Raw genomic sequence first — 21,112 nt, forward strand, 5'->3', positions numbered from 1 at the left:
AGGAAATTAATTCAAGTGGTGGGCGTGTCCGTAAATGCATAGGCAATTATTCCCCTCCAGCTATATAGCTTTTACTCCAAAAAATCCCCTCTCATTTTCCTTCACAAACCTTGCCGACAGAGCCACATATGGAGGGATGAAGGAGAGACAGAATGAGCATTTAAGGCTTTGCAGAGAGAAGTAAACGTACTCAGAGAGAGTTTAGCGATGACAAAACACAATGTGTCTCACCATCTGAAAGCTAAAGCTAGACGGCTAAACTGAACTGTACTCATATGACCTACTCCCGGGCTTCCCCAGGCACAATGGACAAAACTCGAAATCAATACAGTTCTTGCTTTGATAGTGAAAACTAGAATAACATTCAGTAGAGCAGTGGTTCTCAACCCTGGTCCTCGAGTACCCCTATCTAGCCTGTTTTCCATGTCTCCCGTAAGCAGCACATGTGTTTCAAACGATCAGCTAATCAGCAAGCTCTGCATGAAGCCTGATAACGATCGTCAGGTGTGTTGGCTGGGGAGACATGGAAAACAAGCTAGGGGTACTCGAGGACTGGGGCTGAGAAACAGTGCAGTAGAGCACAGCCCTATACAAGAATTTAAAACATATATATAAAATCCAGATCCGCCAGCTACATGCTGGTTCTTGGATTAAGAAAACATTAGAAATAGAAGGACAATTAGTGCTTCAAACCACAAAATTTAATTTGGATCCAAATTTAAACTGTATTTTTTTTTCTCTAAACTGAGCCTATTGAGCCCCACTCAAAATTGAGTAAAATTTACCTTTGGAAGAGAGTACAAAAATTAAGTCACTCAAGGATGAAGGAACAAACCCACAATGCAGCTCCTGCTGTGTGATAGCATATTGCTGGTGACAGATGGAATATTGATAATTCCAAGACCAAAAATTATGCTACGATCTACTCTTAGGTATAAACAAACTGTAGGAGTGGGATAGCTCAGGTGGTAGAGTGGCAGTCTCCCAAGGTGAAGATCGTTAGATCGTTTCTCAACCCTTGAGTGACTTTTTATTTTATTTATTTTACTCTCTTCTAGGTGTAAATTTCACTCTATTTAGAGTGGGACCAAATAGACACAGTTTAGAGTAAAATTTACGCTACAGAATTTGCCGTGTAATTCCTTGGTTCATACGACCCCTACCCACGGTAAGGTTGGGTGCAAGTCGGTTGTGTTCACTTCCACAACGGCACAAATGCAGTTTCCAACTGCAAGTGCTGACAAAATACCAAAAGAAAGAAAACCGTACCCATGCGCACAGTTAGACCGTGCTTTTCGGTGGGCACGGAAATAAGGCCCTTCGTGTGTATTCACACATATACAAGATTATTCATAATACTTCTTGATTTACCTTTCTGTCACAAGGCACTTGAAACATTTCATCTCATCGTTATCAAATAGCATCTGTTTTCCATCCGAGGCGCTTTTGTAGGCTGGGGTAATGAGCCGCAGTGAGGGCAAGGTGGCGTTCAGTCAGGCGGAGACCAAACACGTCTGCCAAAGGGGAGAGAAAGTCAAACTTTTGTCCATCCGAAGAGTCACTCACTCTGTTGCACGCCATTGCCTACACCTCTCCCCCCCAAAGCTCACCTTCATTGCCCCTCAATTCTCTGACACTGTAACCACAAGTTTGCCTCCTCTGCCACCTTCATCCTCCCTCCTCGCTGAGCTGTCGTCTGTTATATGCCTCGTCTGCTTCTCGGGCTGTCTCACTCAGAAGTATTTTTGTCTTGTTTCCCTGCGGTGTGTTACATGTCAAAGGGGACCATGTTTGATCTCACTTGCCTTCTGATTCTCTCAATCTGTAGCCGGTGCCCATTGACGACTCTTTCTGCGGTCTGGACATAAACCAACCTCTCGGTGGCTCCCAGCTGGTGTCCGGACACACCCTCTACACTGAGACCCGTGACCGCATGACCTCAGTAATCTCCTACGTCTACAATGGCTACTGTGTGGCCTTTGTGGGGACAAAGAGCGGGCGCCTGAAGAAGGTGAGTGCATCTTTTTCTCTTGCACTGGGAGTGTTTGATGCAAAGGACTACCGCGGATAGTGGACATGAGCTGTATGCTGTTTCCAACCAAACCATGGCAGACTTCATTTGGTATGTGGAAACATAACTGTTATGGGTCATGGTTACCTCTTTCCTTTTTAATGCTGGCTGTCATTACACCAGCTAGGTGTAATGATGATGGCAGGTTCATTGTACTTGTCATTTCCAGTTGCTAGTTAAGTGAGCTCTGGTGTCGCCGTGTTGAATAAACCACAATGGACCATCAATTTTAATAGGCACCTTTACGCCTGCGGCCCATTGACAGTTGGCCCGTGCCCCTTGCCCTCCTTCCCCCCTCTGGTCTTGGATGGGGGACGTCAGTGAGCGTAAATGGCTGCAGGCCATTCTATAATGAGGAAGTTCTCACCCAGGACATAGAGAACACAACATTACACAGGACCTCTCTCTTGAATGGTGCAATTGTGAGGAATGAGGTGTAATCATATTAGGAGAGTCATCTTTATTGAAGTGTATAGTATAAGTTTTTGATCAATTGATGTAGTTGCTCACACACATTTACAAAAAGTGTGTAAGGTGCTCGGTTGACTTTGTTGACACAACATTTAGAAAAGAAAAGAAAATGTGAATATGTATGCTGTCACTTGCTTTCTATACATTCACCCCCGGGGTGAGTTGTATGACACTTGCTTTTTTATTGACAGTAGCAGTGGATGCCAGCAATGATCCTTCCCCTTTCCCCCCAAACAGCTGCAATGAAAACTAAAGGTTTCTAGACACCTGTTTCAGAAAGTTCTTCCAAACCTGCTGCTGCACAAATCGCCGTGGCACGAGTTATTTCGGTCTCTGCCTATTCATAATTTAATCAATACATCAGGCTGTGAAGAAGAGAATATTCACTGAATGCATTCCGCTGTTTGTGCTGCTAAATTATTTACATTCCTTTTTTCGTACTCGGTTAAATGAGATGAGACACAAAAGTGGCGTTTTCTTCCATTGTCTGACTTGCCCGAGTCCTCCCGAGGCTGACGGCTCCGATATGCTGCCGCTTGCTTGAGAATCCATGCAAAGTAGCTTCGCCTGCTGCTGTGTACTGAAGCTGGCTGCTCTCAGGGGCGTGACTGTAACCACAGTAACACCAACACCGGGAGGAATTAACCATGATGGGAGAAGGCCACCTACAATGGAAGTGTTTTTACACGGTCCACTAGTCAGAGCAGGAAATGATTGCTGAGCTTTTCCACCTCCAAATGGCTTTAGCACACAGGCCTGAACATTTAATTTACAATGGTTTATTTAAATATTCAGTCGGACATCTGAGGTCAAACACAAACTGTCACAATTACTCTGCTTCAAATTGTTTGTGTTTTGAAGAATTTTTACCATAGGAAAGATTGACAGAATATTTTTTTTTTTAATGGAAATTGTTCTTGATTTCCAAATTGTTTGACCTTAGTAGGATTTTCTGTGACATCAATCCTGAATACTGAGTACAGCCACTAGGGGGCATATATTCATCCATTTATTTATTTAATTGGTAATTGCTAAAATACACTGTGATGTATACAGGGCTGGACCTCTCCATCTGGCATTCAGGGCAGATGCCCGGTGGACCGGCTTACGTTGGGGCCAATTGTGATGCTATTTAATTCTGATTTGCATCCATTTTACTCCAAGAGACCAGCCTATAATTTAAAGGGAGCAGCTCTTTTATCCATCCATAATATAGACAGAAAACTGAAACAATCAACATCAGTGGTAGAGCTACGTGGTAGCCAGGAGTCACGTGGGCCAAAAGACAAAATGCCAGGGCCAATATTTCTCTTATATCAGGGATGTGATTTTTCCGCTAATTCGCGGAATTCCGCTTTTTTTATCTCCCCCCCCCAAAAAAAAAAAAATCCGATTTTTTATTTTATTTTTATTTATTTTTTTTCTTTTATAGTAGTTCATTGTGTATGCACATGACTCCGACAGATAACATCTTCTGCTATAACAAAGACATTTGTGGTATGCTCTAATATGAGTTACTTTTCATTTGGTCATGATACAATTATTTGTTCATGAAATTTGAACTCTTCAACATTATTTATGTGTTAACTTAGTAATCACATTAGTTAGATATGATGATATTTTCAGTGATAGTTTTTAAAAGCAAAGGCAGTCCAATGTTTTTGAATGTGACTGATTTTGAGTTGACTAAAACTGCCATTTTATATGGGATAGTTCAATATACATTGAAAATTTATGCTGTTGTTTTGTCTATTTCTTTGTCATGTGAGTGCATTGAAAGTACTTAAAAACACGGAAAACCCATGAGCTCCGGGGAGCTTCGCCCCCCTTATCCCCCCACCAGGGCACTGCCCTGGACCTAGCTGGGTGCCAGCGGCCCCCAGACCCCCGGCTAAATTTTCAGATAATTTCACTTTGGTCAAATCACATCCCTGTTATATGCACTTAATATACAAAATTTATAAACAATTGAGGATAAGCGGTTGGGAAAATGGATGGATGGGATGCATAGTTGTCTATGACCATGCGTTTCAAAGTACTTGTTCTTTTATCTCCAAAGAGTCCCAAGAGCAAGTTAACAAGATTTAAGAAAGTCACATAGAATTAGCTTTATATGTTGTGTTGAATGAATCTAGCTTGGACGACAGCCAAATGTGGTGCAGACATTTTTATGCAAATACGTCATTGGACAAGCTCTCATCACAATTTGCATGCGAGTGCACGCTGCAAAGGCAACATTGCCCTGAAGTGCATGAAACAGTGACCAAATGTAGTTGTGAAAAAACTAATACTATCTCTGCAGCAGGTTGTGAATAATAAAGCATTCTTTGTGTTTCCGAGTCTCTAAAACATGGATGTGTTTTTATCGGGGGTGTTACCTATCCACTTCCTTAGGTCTCCTAGAGGGGCAGAATCCCTGCACAGGGCTGATAAGCTCCCACTGAGCGTGCTCGGACGCTGCCGGCTTCCTTCACAAGCCACAGCTGTAGGGTGACAGCATGTTGTGCCGATGAGCTTCACTTCTTTCCCCTCCGCCTCTTTTATTGGAGGATCAAGATAGGCAACATGGGGAAAGGTAGGGAGTGAGCAGCCACAACAAGTCATCAGAGAGAGATATAGGAGCAAAAGGAAGGAGAGACGTTGTGTGCGTGTATGTGTGTTTGGGGAGAGGGTTTACAGGGAAAACAGCATCGAAATGCAAATTCCGTGCTGCTACCAAAGCAAGCAAGGCTGCACTGCTGCCTGTAATTGGATTGGCTCCTATCCCAAAGAACCTTCACTCCCCTGGCCCTACACCCCTCACTTACCCATTCAATCCTCAACCTCATCCCAGCAGACTGGCTGCAGCATACACTGTAACTGCTCCCAGGGCTGCGCAGGAGCTTTGCGAAGGCAGGGGGTGTTGTGCAAGCTTCCTGGCAGGCTTTTCCACGGGATTGTTTAAGGTTGAGGGGTTAAGAGTGAGCAGTCACTAAGGAGGCGAGGTGAGGAAAGTGGGTCGGTTACCATTAAGAATTGAACTGACACCAGCATAAGTACCTGGAATTTAGTACAGTTCTTTTTTTTTTTTTACTTGATTCCTTCTCACTGTGAAAACAAAGTCAGTTAAGGCGAAAGAAGATGTCTTCATCAAAACTATCAACGTAGTTAGAATTAAGGATGCACCGAAATGAAATGAGAAATGCTTGGCCGAAAACCGAAAAGGCGGAAAAAAATTAGGCCAATTTTTTTTTTTTATTATCATTGCATTTATTATAATTATTTAAAATTGTAATATTATTATAGTATATTTAGGCCTATTTAACTCGGGCATTTTAACAAAGCATAATATACTGTAAATTGAAATGTGTCCACACCACAGACATCAGAGACGTGTTGGCGAATGGTACATTAAACACCAAACGCGGGGTGAGCAACTGAGCATTTTCTGGCGGTGCAATTGCACTTTATAGTCAATGTACAGTAGTTCGCACCGTCGGGCACGGGTGCGTGCGGTGCGGATGATGCATTTGTATATATTATTCTATTGCCCCTTTTTACTCTCTTGGTAGAAAGACTCCTTATCACAAAAATCCCTTCAATTTCTGAATATTTGGTGCCCATTGAGCTTACTGTTTCTACTAGGCAGAAAGGCATGATGAATCATTAGATATTAAACAACATTTGAACTCAATTCAATATTGATGTTATTGATCTAATGTTTGTATTAACAAGACAATGTCTCAAAGAAAAACCTTTAGTAATGCTACAAGCATACATTATTTAGAAACAATGAACATGGGTATGCGTTTCTGACTAACCCATCCAATATTTTAAATATATTTTTCAGTTGGCATGATTCCCAGTCAAAATTGTGTTGGAGTTGTTCATGCATACCATCTAATGTAACTCACAGGAATGGTTGACTCACCAATTCGCCGTCTGGTCATCTTCATCTGTTGGCTTGGCAAACGTACAGCATGGCTTTGAGGCGTTTTAAGTATTTTTGTGTTGAAACGACTCTGTCCTGACAGACAACTTAAAAACAGGAGGAAAAATGTTCCCTCATGGGCAGGGTCTCAATTGGGTGAAGGAAACAGGAAGTTTGGCCAATTTGACCCAAAAACAAACACAATTCTTTCAAAGCGTTACAATAGCATAACAGAAGAGTCAATTGAGAGGTTCCCCCGTGTATTGATATGTCTTCAAATTGTAACATGATGACATTTTCATATTTCTCACCAAACACCAGTAGGCTGGATTTATTTAAAAAAAAAAAAAACTTGGCTTGCGTATTCAAATCTCAAGAGGTTTGGCTCAGAACCTCAAGAAATGTGATGATTTTCCCGACCACTCATGCCCAACCCGAGCCTCCATGCTGTGATGATGCATGTGGGAGTAAATTTATTTTCAACCTAGAGTAACATCAGTCTAGTAGGTAGGCTGTTGACTTGTGCACGGTGCTGATTGATCGTGGAGGCCAGAAGGTGTTCACCTCAGCAGAAAGTAGCAAGGCAAAAATCAATACTATGGGCAATGGCACTCTTTTTTTTTTTTTGCTGTTGTTTCATGTACAGCAAAACAAGCCACAATCATGACCAAACAGGACATTGACATGATGCTACATAAGCAAGGCTTAATGTTCTATTTAAATTCACAACTAGTACTGATGCATCATAGTCACCCGGAGACAACTCAGAGGAATCTCCGCAGGTCAAATTACCGAATAGCAATCCACTGTGCGGTTTACTCCAGTAACACATCAGCCAAGAATTGCATCATGCAAATTGGAGTAGAGCTTGCGTGCGGTGCGCAAAGCAGACATATCCCACGCTGGGGCCGACACTGGCGGGGAGTAACGACAACATTAAGGAGGAGACGAGCTGCTGGGAGCTCTTCCTTTGATATGGATGGAGACGGGGGCCATGGCTGCACATGTGAAATTGGATGTTAAAAGACATGCCGGCGATAGATGAATGGAGGCGTTAAAGGGAACCACAGCAGAGGCAGTTTTCGGATTCCCTCTGCTCTACAACCACAAACAACATCATCCATCCTGTTTGTCCCTCACGTAGACAGTGTGGGTTAAGCGCTATTCAACCTGGGGGCATATTGGGTTCAAGATTTAGCGGGATTTGATGCAGTGATGCTTCTGGCAGAAATCTTTTTAGATATAAAATCATTTGTCTGAGTCAAGGAGCTATCGTACAAGAGCTACTATAGTAAATAACAGCAATGTCGGGGTTGTAGGTTCCATGGCACCATTGTAGTACTTGGGAACGATATATTTTAAAGATCACAGGTAGTCCTCAATTTACAAACACAATAGGTTTCTGAAATGTTGTTAATAAATTGAATTGTTTGGGAGTTGAATCACATAAAAAAAAAATTAGAATAAAAAATTATTAAAAAAAAAATAACAATAAAAAAATAACAATAAAAAAAAATCTGAAATAAATTAAATACAATTTAATTATATATGATATATACTGTACAGACATACTGCCGATACATAAATAAATACAAATACATTTTAATGATTTTTTTCCTACAGTACAGTATACCGTAATAAAAAGAACATACATGAAGGAGAAATAAGATGTGGATGGAGGAGTTACTGAGTGGCGAGTTCAGGTTAAACTGCTGAGGAGGAAGGCATTATAAAATGCAACAACAGCCATCTTTTGATCACTGTTCAACTTTTTGATAAAGGCAGCCTTCATTTTCATGGAGATTGCCTGTCATTTCTGGCCATGCGCTTTTTGCCATCAACACCACTATCATTATCCTTTGCTTGATCAGCTATACTAAATAACATTTTGCGTGGAAACGTGTGAATTAATTATCTAAGGCACAGTACACGTTGAAATCCTCCTAGAGAGTGGAAGAATGAACTTGGCGTGTGAGCGAACGAGAGAAATGAGATGAGCATATGGAGCGGTGGGGTTGCAGTAGAAAGAAGAGATACAGTATCGTAATGTACAGTATGATGTGGCGCGCACTAAAAAAGTATAAACTTGCAATACGGCATTTTATGGCATTTATAGACTTAAATCAGCGGTTGTTTGCGTGTATGAAGACCACATAGGTCGTTTTGAAAAGGTGCCAAAATTACGACCAAGTGTTTGATATTTTAGTTTAGCGACCTCTATCGACCATGTTGAATAGCGCAAAAATCCAAAACTAAGACTTGAACCCTGTCCGTCTGGTCAGAAGACGAGTGTTTATCTGACTGAGCTATTTGTCCAGTGAGTGTTGACTTCGTGTTTTCTTTGTGTTGACTACATGTTTTGTAACAGTCTACAACCCCACTATGCCTTTTCCTAATCTCAACCATTAGTGTTCCATGTAAAGACGCAACGTGTACTGTACAACCTCACTGAAAGCCTCATCCTAATCCCAACCATTAGTCCGACGGCGAATTGACATACATGTCAACACTGAAAATGAACACTAAGATTGTTACTGGACTGTTAGCTCAGTAAGAAAGACGTTATTCTTTCGACCAAACGATCTGGGTTTGAGTCTCAGTTTTGCGCTATTTAACATGGCTGATAGAGGTCGCTAAACTACAATATGTAACACTTGGTCGTATTTTGGTGAACGGTAAAACGACCAATATGGTCATTATTGTTGGAGGACTTGTTGGTATGAACGTTCGTAACTCAAGGACCATCTTAAAAAAAATATGTCAGTCTTACACATTCTAGCTCCAAAGCCAAAATGTTAGTTCTCAGTAAAGTTCTACACCGCTGGGGTAACATATTGAGTAGAGACAACAATTTACACTCACATTCACACTTGAGTGGGAACGGAACCGACCATTGCCTGCAATGAAGTCAGGTGAGCGAACCATGACACCATCAGTAACTCAGGCTACTATCACAATCATGATATTTACATTGGAACCTCAATTGGGAAATCAATAAAGTTGTAAATTGAACCATCAATATGTGTGACATAAAACCATACCAGTAATGACAAAAAGAAAAAAATGCGATGCAATGGACTACAAAAGTGACATGTGTCTCTGTTCTGTTTGCTCAGAACACTATTGTACAATGAAAGAATATGATACAATGTGTTTCATAATACCAATTGAATCTGAACATATACATTAAACTCATTTGACAATATTTCCTATGGGAATTTGGCCCACACTAAACTACATTTCTGATGTTCCAATGCGGCATTCAGAAGACAAGATAACTCTGCCTTGTAAATTCAAAGGTTTTCTCTCATCACACATTGCGCCGGGTGTTTATGTTTGCTGACAGTCACAAGTTGACTTGCGCTGAAAGACTTCTGGCTCTTTATCCGGGAAGCTTTCAGCCTTGACGAGCATCTTCAGGGCTAATTAATCCTTCCCATCACGCGCTGATGAGTCATTTGCAGCCTGTTTGGACTTGACGCCAGGCAGCTGAGCTGGACCACTTCAGAGGGTGGTTCAGGTGTTTAACTGGGCCCGTGTCCTGTCGGGCTGGTTGGCATCACAGCGACTTGATGGCCAGCTCACTTGGCTGCCAACACAGGATGGAAGAGCGTAAATTAGCGCGGCGTTGCCGAGGGCCGCAGCTGATCACGGCGCTTAAAGGGCTGGCCGCTTGAAAGGCTCATAAACGCACGCAGCTGCTCACGCCGAGCGCTCGTGAACAAGTGGTCAACAACCCTTTCTCCCACCAATTTACACCCCTCCCCTACCGGCGAGACTACAACAGAAAAGGGAAACGTGGAGTGAGGCTGGCGGCAACAGCTGAGGCCTGTAATAACAAATAAATGAAATCTCATCCCGTCGGCAAAGTGCTCCAAATGACTTTGAACAGCAGCTCCTTTCACCTTAATACTTCTAAGCATGCAGAAGGTACACAGAGGAGTTGCAATGGGCCTGATAAAGCGATTGGTTGTTTCTCAATCCGTAAGTTATCAAGTGGAATTTGATCAAGGTAAAATTTCTGTCAGGCTTCTAAATTTAAAGACTCAAGAGAAGCACAGGACGACAAAGTTGCTTGCAGGGCCATTATAAAACATTGTTGTAAATGTTTGTAATACACTGAGTGCAAATGGAATGAGGTCACCCAGACTAGTGAAGTTAGCGTTGTGAGCGTTTGTTTTTGTCTGCTGGACTGTCACTAGACTGCTTTCATATGTTGACATGCTCATTCAGTATATTTATTTTGTTCAAACTGATGTGTGTATTTAAATGTGAAGATATTTAGCTCTGAACCTCTGACTGTTCTGGAGGGAAATAATAATAAGAATGAAATCAAAATAATTGTCCGCAGTCGTACCCACCCACAAAACAATACACATGAATATTTATAGAGAGTTTTATTGCTCATCCCAATAAGTCAGCTCTATTTCTAAAGCAAAGTTGAGCAAAGCACTGAAGAATGTGAGACACTAAAACCATAAAACCACACAATAAAAATGAAGAAATTGAAAGATTTGTTTCAAAGAACAAAAAGCAGTAAGATGTGGCATAATATGGGGAATGTGTCTCAAGACTGGCACTTTTTTATCACTGGTCCTTAAACAGCACAATGAAACGAGGCTAGTTAATTTTTTATTTTTTTATTTGGGGGAAAGGGGGTAGATATATAAATACTCATAATGCAAATACAAATATAAAATATGTGTCATTTGAATACTGTGAAAAAAACATGACAGACTTTTTGTGAAGAAACAATTAGAATGGGAATTGCATTTTAAATGCTTCCATTGTGACAGCATGACTTATATTAACCACAAGGTAAACCATTGGCTCCTCTATACAAACTTTTAAGGCTGTTAGATTTTATTCTCTCAGAGTGGATTTTTCAAGTTGTAGTAGTCCAGCACAAAACAAATATTTACCTTTTATTATCAACCTTTCACAAATCAAAAGCCATTTGGCAGTCTTTATTTGAAGAGGGCAATTTAGCTGCAGCAAAATGCCAAATAAGAAATAGGAAATAATGTGTTTTGAGCTTGTGATAAGGATGCATAACACTTTATTATGCTCCCTGCTTAGCTGCCAATCATCAGCACAACACAAAACTTGCTTCAAACACAGTTTTCAACCCTTTAACACTCATCCTGAAGTGGATCGTTTCCACTAAATCTACAAAATGAATGAAAGACAGCATTTTTATTTTTATGACGACAATTTTTAACAGGAGAGCAATCAATTAGTGGATTTACAGTACATTATTAAATCCATATAACTGCTTTATAATGAAGAGCTTAGGTTGACAAATGTAACTAAAAAACATAACAATGACTTATTTGTTTCTACGTAAAATCATTTGTTCGCATTGTAAATATCCTGCATTACAGCGGACTCCGGTATCCTCACCATTGTGACCCAAAATTTAAGTTACGAGCAAACTTCAGCTATGCCGCCACTGGAGTGAAAAAGAGTCACAGTCGCTGATGCACTTTTTAAATTTTATTGAACAGCTTAAACAATCAAACACAAAAATCCAAAATGAGAACACTTACAAGCAGCTACAGACCAGAAGCTAACACAGAAACTAATTAGCCATATTGCTGATGTCACTCATGAAGCCACACCCACTTAAAGGCACATAGCTCAGGTTCACATTTGCTGTTGTGACTTCTGGCTTGTCCCAACAGTAATTACGCTTTCTAAAAACTGGTTATGTGCTAATTTTTTGGAATCATTCATGGTTTGGACTGTCCAGTTATCTGTTTGACCACCTCCTTGACCTTCACTTGACCTTCACTCTTCCTTTAGTCCCGCCTGGTTGTCAACCATCTCAATTCAGCAGACCTGGCTCGGGCTCGCCCAAACACTTGAGTGTTAAAAGGCAGGTTTATGTCTGAAGAGCCCCCACAGTTGCACTCAAGATAGCCTTACATCTTTTTTGCTCTCCGTCTCAGCCTTTTATTTTCTCAGCAAGGCCTTAAATGTGTCCCACTCCAGCTGGCTCCGTTCATCCGCGATTCTCCATTTGGCTCCTCTCCTTCGCCCCGTCCTTTCCATATCTTCTTGCTCTTCTCCGTCTTCTCCGTCTCTGCTGCGACTATCACAGAGGCACATTCTACCCTGCAGTGATCTCATTAATCGCATTCAAACAGCTCTCTCCCGCCTCCGATCCGTCTCCCACTCCTTTCTCCTCCACTAATTGCTTGCTCTTTTCTCTGCCGGTGTCTCCCAGGAAGCGTTTTTCATTATCTAACAACAGGAGACTAATGCTCATACAGTGCCTACATTTTTACTCCACACAGATTCTATAATCGCAGGCTTCATTTAGCCCAAAGACGTACAGCAAACGTAGCCGACTCCCAAAGGACGCTAAGACAGAGTCATGTAAATCCACAACTATGTTCTGTGCAGTACAACTCATTCAATCCTTGCTTCCAATATATGAACCATGTATACGAGTTTAGGAATAATGTTCATTGCATTGCATTCTATGATTATGGGACTTCATGATCACTGCCTCGTACGATAAAGGACAATATATTTTTTTATGATTAGAATTATTTTAAGTATTTCGTAAGCAATTTGAAGGATTGTCTATGTTTCAAAAAAAAGGACATACAAGTTTATAAGAGACGCATATTTTTTTTTTTTATGCATCTCAAAGGACTTTGTACTTATGCCATGTTCAGACAGAACCGAAAATATCGCGACGATTCAGAATCAATTTTAAATGTCCCGAAATCGATTTTATTCAAATTATTTCATACTGTCGTGCCCCGGTTTGTGTGTGCCTTTATTGGGAGAGCTGTTTATTTTGTACACAATTTAGCCATTTAGGGGTCGTGTGGTTCATGATCAAGTTATGCCAATAAAAGTTTTTTTTTTGGGGGGGGGGGGTGGGTGAGCTTCAGCGTAGGAAGAGCATATGCCGTTGAGTAATGCTTCTCTGTATACATTCCTGAAGCGTTTTGTATGAATAGACGATCATTTGAGTGATAAAAGTGCCGCAAGTAACGCGCTAATTAGCATTAGCTAGTCAGACTGGAGTAGATCATGACGATTCTTTGCACATCTATAAATTGAAGCAGAAATCATTGTCAATCAAATAATTTTGAATCAAAATTCGAAATCGCAGACCCAAAAATCGGAATTGAATCATGAGACAGTCAAAGATTCCCACCCCTAATACATGTATGTGTGTTTGTGGACACACTGTGGCATTTACGCCGTAGAGATAGAAAATAGATAATCATGTATTCAAGGTAGGCTCTTTTAGTGAGTAGCAACGTAAGATGGCCACCACACATACAGGTGGTTCCTGTTCTCAAAAGACCAAGGGAATCTTTGTATTCTCGTTTTTGCCTAGGTAATTTTGTTCCCTATCCTATCCGAGTGAAATGACCGGGGAGTACTACTTGGAAGGTACCATCCATCCATCCATCCATTTTCTTAACCGCTTTTCCTCACAAGGGTCGCGGGGGGCGTTGGAGCCTATCCCAACTGGCTTCGGGCAGTAGGCGGGGTACACCCTGAACTGGTTGCACTAGGATGATACGAGCATTCAAATTCTACAGATGTTTTGAAAGGTGCCTATAAGCCACCTAAAGCAACGGTTACTTCTGACCAAACGTTTAAAGAAGGATGTTACCCACAATTTTTTACGACACCAAGATTTAAGCAACAGGGCACCAACGTAGGTGGCAGACTATGCAAAGATGCTTCAGTTTCCTACTCTAGACTTTAAAAATAATGTAAAAAAAATAAAACACTCATATAATAAAAATTGTAATAAAACTTTTTTTTTTACAAGAAATATATGTTCAAAACAAAAGGGAAAGTATGGTTCCACACAAATAGAAATAGAATTATAAACACCTTCTTATTATTTATTTATTTATTTATTTTTAAATGCTTCATTTAACAAATTGAAATAATTCCCATAATTTATTTGAGAATGAGTGCAATTCCAATTTCATCATAGATCCTTTACAAAAACAACAACTACTATCTGTATTTTTTATTTTTTATATATATATTAAAGTCTGCAAGCGGGCAACATCATCAATATTCGCCGGCTCACGATGGCGTGATTTAGGAAAGCACGTTTTAATTTCTCCTTTACCCGATGACGTAATCCATCGAACGTTAAGGTAGCATAAAGGTTAGGAGAGTTGACGTTCCAAAGACGCCCCAAGATTCCTTGCGAACAGAGCATGCTTGAGATACCGCGATCACGTTTATATGACCAAACATCCCAGTTACAAAAGGCAGAAATTTTAGCCAAATAAGAACACATTTGGGTTTTTGCACATGCATATAAGTCAGGATAAGTCAATTGGAGGAAAAAAAAAGGGTAAGTCATTTGGACAAACATATGACATGTTGCTACTGTATATGTTGGCAAATCAAAGTCAAGTTTCATCTTTACTCGTTCTTTTAGTGTAACATCAACATGAAGTATAGGAGGCCAATATTCAGTCAAGGCATTTTTGTATTCTGATGCTGCAAATGCATACAAAATGAGGAAGTCCAGCGCTTGCTGCCTATTAATATTTTGTTTAGTCTGCAGCCAATGGAGTTAGCTAGCGGAGGACATTTGAAATTCATAGAAATTCTTATCAGCTGGTGTTGTTCTTATTGATCTGTTGCCGCAGAAACGTCTCAGTGATGGTGTAGGCCTTATTGTATTTATCCTTTGCTGAGATTTAAAAGTCCCTGTTATATTCAGCAATCAAAGAAAAAAAAAAGTTATCCGTCACAGAAATGGCTTGTCCTCTCTGTTAGCAGCTGCAGTGAAATAAATAAAACATCTTTGATGTCATTTTCCCACCTGACCTTGCTGATGTACACGAAGGGAAAGACGCACACCTTTGTTTGGAGACAAGAAAGCAAAAATGCTAAAAATAGATTAGCAAACCACATTGTCAAAGTGGATGGCTGGCCCAGTGCCAGACTCTATTGATTTGCTTTACAAAGCGCTTGAACGGGCCAGATAACTGTGATTAGCTAATTCATTACTGTTGCCTTTTTGAGTGCTCCCAAATTAGATTAAAGGGAGATTGGAAGGACAAAACTGGAGGACGTAAACTAATGCTTTGTAAACTTGGAGCAAAAATTTGACCACAGATAGCGAGGAACCTCTAAGATAGAGCACAAGGACGCTGGGATGTGCATCATAAAATCTTTATTTACTGTACAATCAAGTAATATTATTAACTGTCATATACAGGTATGTGTAAAAATGATTAAAAGCTGACAAAGGTGAACTGTGATGATGGTTTATGTTTCTCATGTGCATCATTCATACGTACGGTCTTACATTCTTATGGCGTACAGAATGTTACAAACAACTGTTGCCTACAAGGCAAAGCAACACCAATTAATGTTTCAGCGTGATAGCGAGACAAAGCACGTCTGCGGCCTCTGTCAGCCCCACTGAGTGGAACTTACATTTTTGTCCTGACACTGAAGCTTTACGGTCCACAAGCGCATCATTCTGTTCACTCGTTATTATGACAATTAGGGTTAGTGGTAAAGTGCCACGTTCCTTCTTGTTTGGTGATGAAATACCACAGCCATGAGATCTTCCTGTTTACCGCATCATCTGACAGTGACAGATGGAGGAAAAGACATTTGTCCCTTTTTCTTGTTTTCCTTTCACTCCAGCGTCCTCTCTACATCCTCTCGCGCTGTCGTTACAACGCTTCATCTTTCGCCCGGGCAAACTGAGAGCCTGCCACCCACCACTCCAACCGACCATCAGTCTAATGAAGTGTGATAAAGAGATAATAGCGTGTGATGATATTTCACCAGGGATAGTCATTCGAGCAACCTTTACCTGTTCACCACTTCAACATTAGTATGCAGAGAATTTGTCACTATGCTTGTCTACACTGACATTTCAGGCCTTATTTGGAAATGTTGTCCTCCACTCCAACAGCTGTGAGAAACATTAGTTTACCAATCTGTTCTAAATACTTCCAATTTTTGACATTTGGACAGGCAGTAAAATGGTTCACAATGTTTTGATAATGAGAACTCCACTTCACTATTCAACTTGCCTTGTTTTTTTTTTTGCCTTCCTATTATATTTATTTTTGCCTTCATGTTGGTAATTTGTGATAGTTACGCATGTTTTTTTATATATATTTTTTTTTACTTAACTTCTGTTTGTAAAAAAAACGTGATAAGTACAATGTTTTTGACAAGACTTCATCACATTATCAGTCCAATGCAACTGCGGAGCTTTTCTATTCAGCACTCAAGCTGTCACAATTGCCAATCTTTTTAAATTATAGTTACTTTTGTCATATACTGTATATATTTCCAAGCAATAGTTTTTTTTATTTTATTTTATTACATTTAGTAGTAGAAACCAATATGTTTTGGGGGGTTTTCAGGGCCAATACCGATTATTAGTATTCAAGGATACCGATAACTGATATTTGGAGTCCATATTCATTTTCACTAAAAGGGAAAATTTAGTGTCAAACTTTAAAAAAAAAAAATACAATTTCCAGCTCTAAACTTTGCCAAAATGTTTTTTTTAAACATGTTTATTGAACAACTTTTAAGATTTGCAAAATGTTGGATTTATTGTTTTATCTTAAACAATAGACATCTTTGTTTTAAAATTCGAACATAAAGTTCACGGACCTCCCAAAGTCATCAGCATGTTTTAAAATGTTAAATTAAAACTCTTCTACAGTAAATAAAATTTTCCAAAATTTCAAAATATCTAAATTCTTAATTTTTTACTTTAGTAAAGTTTACTTAGTTTTAATATCAAACAAACACAGAAGGTGCAGATAGTTCCAAAGGTAAGCAGCATCTCTCATAAAGTTCACTGAAATAAAAAAAATAATAATAATAAAACCCGTGAGCGGTATTTTATTTTGGAATGGCCTGGTCAGAACCATCAAAAAGCCCAAAACGGGTTAAAGTACAGCCCAGGAGCTATAGTTCCCTGTAGCTAACACAGTATTTAATTGATCTATGATCAGGCATATGATTTTTCAAAAAGGCAGATGCCAATATTTGTCAAAATGCTGAATATTGGCGCCAATGAATGGACTGGCTGATAATAGGTCTATCCATAGTTAGAAGTCAACTTAGAAGAAAACTTATTGCACAATTATTGCATTGGAGGCTCTTTAAAAAGAGAGTTTCAATACTGATCGTGATCTGGCTTGTCATATAAGTGAAAGTCACATGCAAATCTTTGCAATTGTGAAAAGCACCTGCGTCACCAGAGCACCAGAGTGCCAGTGCCCGACTGCTGACATATTATTAGAGAGGTTGAGCAGGAGTGAGCGGCCTCCCTCCTTCACAGGTCAGCACCGTCACCAGTTACTCATTAAACCCTAATGGTTAGCGGTTGGGAAAACACTGTGGGGGCCTCTGGAAACTTGACTAAAGGTAGGGGTCAAGGCCGAAGGCCCGGGTCAGACATCCCCAAGACAGAGATGTGATGATTTGTTTGAATTACAACACAGCTGCGGGCCAACAACAGTTGTCTGTGACTCAAAGGAGCATTTACAAAAGCCTCCTCAGAATAAATTGCTACGTGTTACGTTGCGACCTGCAGCTTCAGTTGGCAGCAGCTGTTGGCCTCGCAGGATGCAAGGACTCGTGTGTTATGTTTGCGTGATAATGGACCAGATGTACCAGTTCCAGGTGAGAGTTGTTGCCGGTTAGGTTCCAGAGGGCAAAGATCTTGTCAAGATCATTTATTTGCATGTTGCTTCCCAAAGGTGTGTTTGTTTCCTCACACTCATGAGCAAGGTTTTTACATTATATATTGCTAGCTACTATGATTAGGAAGTCACTATAATAGTATATCTCATTCAAAGTCAGGTAGGATAGGCTTCAGCTCACCTGCGACCCAACTGAAGATAATAAATTAAAAAACAAAAAACAAATGGATGATCATAACAACATACAATAGATTTACTTTCACCATAAAACAGTGGAAATACTAAATAAAAAAATTGCAAAGGAGACTGGTGTCTTAAAAACGTCTGTGGTAGGCTTTTGGCAAAATTATCCATGCATACCAAATTGTAGCGTACGTTATAAACCATTTCTCTGTGAAATGAAGCCTCAGTTTTATCGTCAATTCTATATTAAATGTTCTCTTTAATCCACTTCCAAAACGGATTCCCTGCAAACTTCAAATGTAGCATTATTTTTTATAACTGTGTAATACCAAAAAGTAGTACATTGCATAGTACATTTTTCTATTCACACTATAGATACACACCATATTCTCCACCAGGGTGCACATTTCAATTTTAGTCACCTATTTGTATGAGGGAGGTGTGCGAGGACTCCCTTGATCATACATTCAAAGACACTGTGTTTCACTCTATTTCAAGAGTGTTTCATCACACATAAATGCATGCACTCGCACGCTTGGATACATTGGGGAGGAACGGAGGGGAGGGCTAGAAATGCTTGTGTCACGGGTTTTTAACCTAATGAGCCTGGATCGTTGTGGCTGGGTGAGCATTGGGGGGGGCACGGGCACGTATACGCTGTGTCTGGCCTGCGAGCTGGACCACGAGGGTCATGGCGCTCGGCCCGGAAGGTGCGGTGGATCGGATGACTGCGTCGGCTCGCCGGGCTCGTCGGTTCGGAAGGGGATAAGAGGGTGTTTGGGTTACAACATGCCGGGAATGCTCATCTCTTTAAATAAGACGCTGTCGAACAAAGTGCCGCTGATCAGATTAGTGGGGCGGATCGGGCTGCGCCGCTGGTTGTCGGAATCTGCTGTCTGAGCATCTTGGCGAGGGGAAGCAACACAGGGACGTGCTACGTTGTTAGTAGCCAAATACATGTCATGTGTATCACTTTTAAACAAAACACCCTGCATTATAAGTCAAGTCAATAGGGACATAATGTAAACTGTTGCAGCTGTAGAGAACACAGAAAAATATGAAAATGTAAAATCAATAACTCAACTCAAATGTGGTGGAAACGGATTTGATGAAAACAATGGTTGTTCAAAACAGAGCTTTTGTAGATACTTCAACAAATTTGAGCACTGCATTACAAAGTTTTTGTGTTCCAAAATTTAATTGATTGATGAGCTGGTTAGCTTTCTTAGTTTCATGTTAGCGCGATGTGAATCCATGCATGTCATCAGCCGCCGTGCGCACTCCCTTCAGTAATCGCTGGATTCCCACCACGGTTCGTATGTACCGTTGTTCGTAACTCGAATGTTCGTAAGTAGGGGAGCGTCTGTACACCATCAATTTCAAGAGGAGGTGGAAGTGTACTTGTAGCATTGTCAAAATTTTGCAAAAAAATTGCGGCAAACCATATGTCAAGTCAAGTCATTTTGGAACAAAAATGCTTTCAAATAGTCACTAGATATTATGCTTGCAAATAGAAAGTCACTTCGGTAGTCAGCATATGAGTTGTTTGACTTTTAAAGGTCACTTTCTACCTCAATCAAGTTCAAAAGTCAGCTCATATTTTGTAAAATGCCCAGTTGATGATCCCACTTCCCACCTTTCATTTTCCGCAGCTTTTCCATCAGCCCCGTTGCATCCAGGCCAAGCAGCAATGCCTTATAAGGACAGGCCAAGCTCCTATCTGGCCTCTTATTTCCAAATCAGATCTTCCAGTAACAGAGAGGGTTTATATGGGATCAAGCCTGAAATGTCACGCTGCCTCTCCATTGGCTGGGGCAGAAACCATCCCCGATGCAAACTTTCCTGAACATCCTCCCTCTCCTCTGCTCCCATCTTTATTTCACCCCAACTCCCATCCTTCTCCCCCTCTTGTGAAATTCTGTATTTTTACTTCTTTCTCCAGTGCACATCATACTACATCGTCTCCCTTGTGTTCTGGGGAAAGGAAACGCAGCGCACACTTGCTCAGATGGTTGCTTACTTTTTGCCAGTTGCGTATACAGAAAGGCAAACAAAAGACTAAGCCGCGTCTGAGCACAAGACAAAAAGAGGAACGAAGTAAAGCCACATAGTACAAGTCTCCAGCAAACACTCTTAAAGCAGCCTCAGAGGAATCTGAGGTTCAGCATCCATTGTATTCAAAAGCCTTTTTTTCCTTTGCCATCCGTACATCGTTCTGTCAGTCTGCGCTTACTCAGCATGTTTGCCATTACAATTTGATGTTTCCACAAGCCTTTCCCCTTCCTGCACAGCTTTAATATGTAGTGTAGACTCGGCTTGTGTGCGTGTGGTTTGTTGTCATAGAGGGTCTGTTTCTGATTAGGGCCCACTCTCACTAAGCTTTCCCTTTACCGCCACATTTGGGGGTTTTGCTTGGCAACGTAAACCGTCAGTGAATCTCATCCAGGCCCTAATTGTTTTAAAAAGGCTGGCGGACTGCGCCGACTTTCTGCTTGGCTCCTTTTGACGTGTCTTTCCGTCCTTTGTTTCTATCGCACCTCCGCGTTCTTGCCGGGTTCCTCCCTCCTCTCCAAGGGTGTGACACGCATACACGGATGAAGGGATAAGATGGGAATCTCATGTAGCCTACAAGGCTTATCTCCTCTGGGAGCTCTCGCAAAGCTCATTAACCCGACGGTAGTATCCACATGCTTCCATTAAAGGGAGACACCTGGCTCTCGAGGGCCCAACAAGGAAATGACACGTCCAGTCTCCTTGTTCTCCATCAGCATTCTTAACACCCTT

General features: G+C 40.8%; 1 protein-coding gene across 1 annotated transcript in view; it reads left to right on the forward strand.

Moving 5' to 3' along the window:
* plxna2 (plexin A2) overlaps positions 1-21,112 on the forward strand; it is a 205,279-nt gene that overhangs the window by 31,810 nt on the left and 152,357 nt on the right. Inside the window, exon 3 of the mRNA XM_077575927.1 lies at positions 1,829-2,011. Within this exon, the coding sequence (XP_077432053.1) occupies positions 1,829-2,011 (183 nt within the window). The remainder of the gene's footprint in view (positions 1-1,828; positions 2,012-21,112) is intronic.

Source organism: Vanacampus margaritifer, chromosome 1, assembly GCF_051991255.1.
Source record: "Vanacampus margaritifer isolate UIUO_Vmar chromosome 1, RoL_Vmar_1.0, whole genome shotgun sequence".
Taxonomy (NCBI): Eukaryota; Metazoa; Chordata; class Actinopteri; order Syngnathiformes; family Syngnathidae; genus Vanacampus; species Vanacampus margaritifer.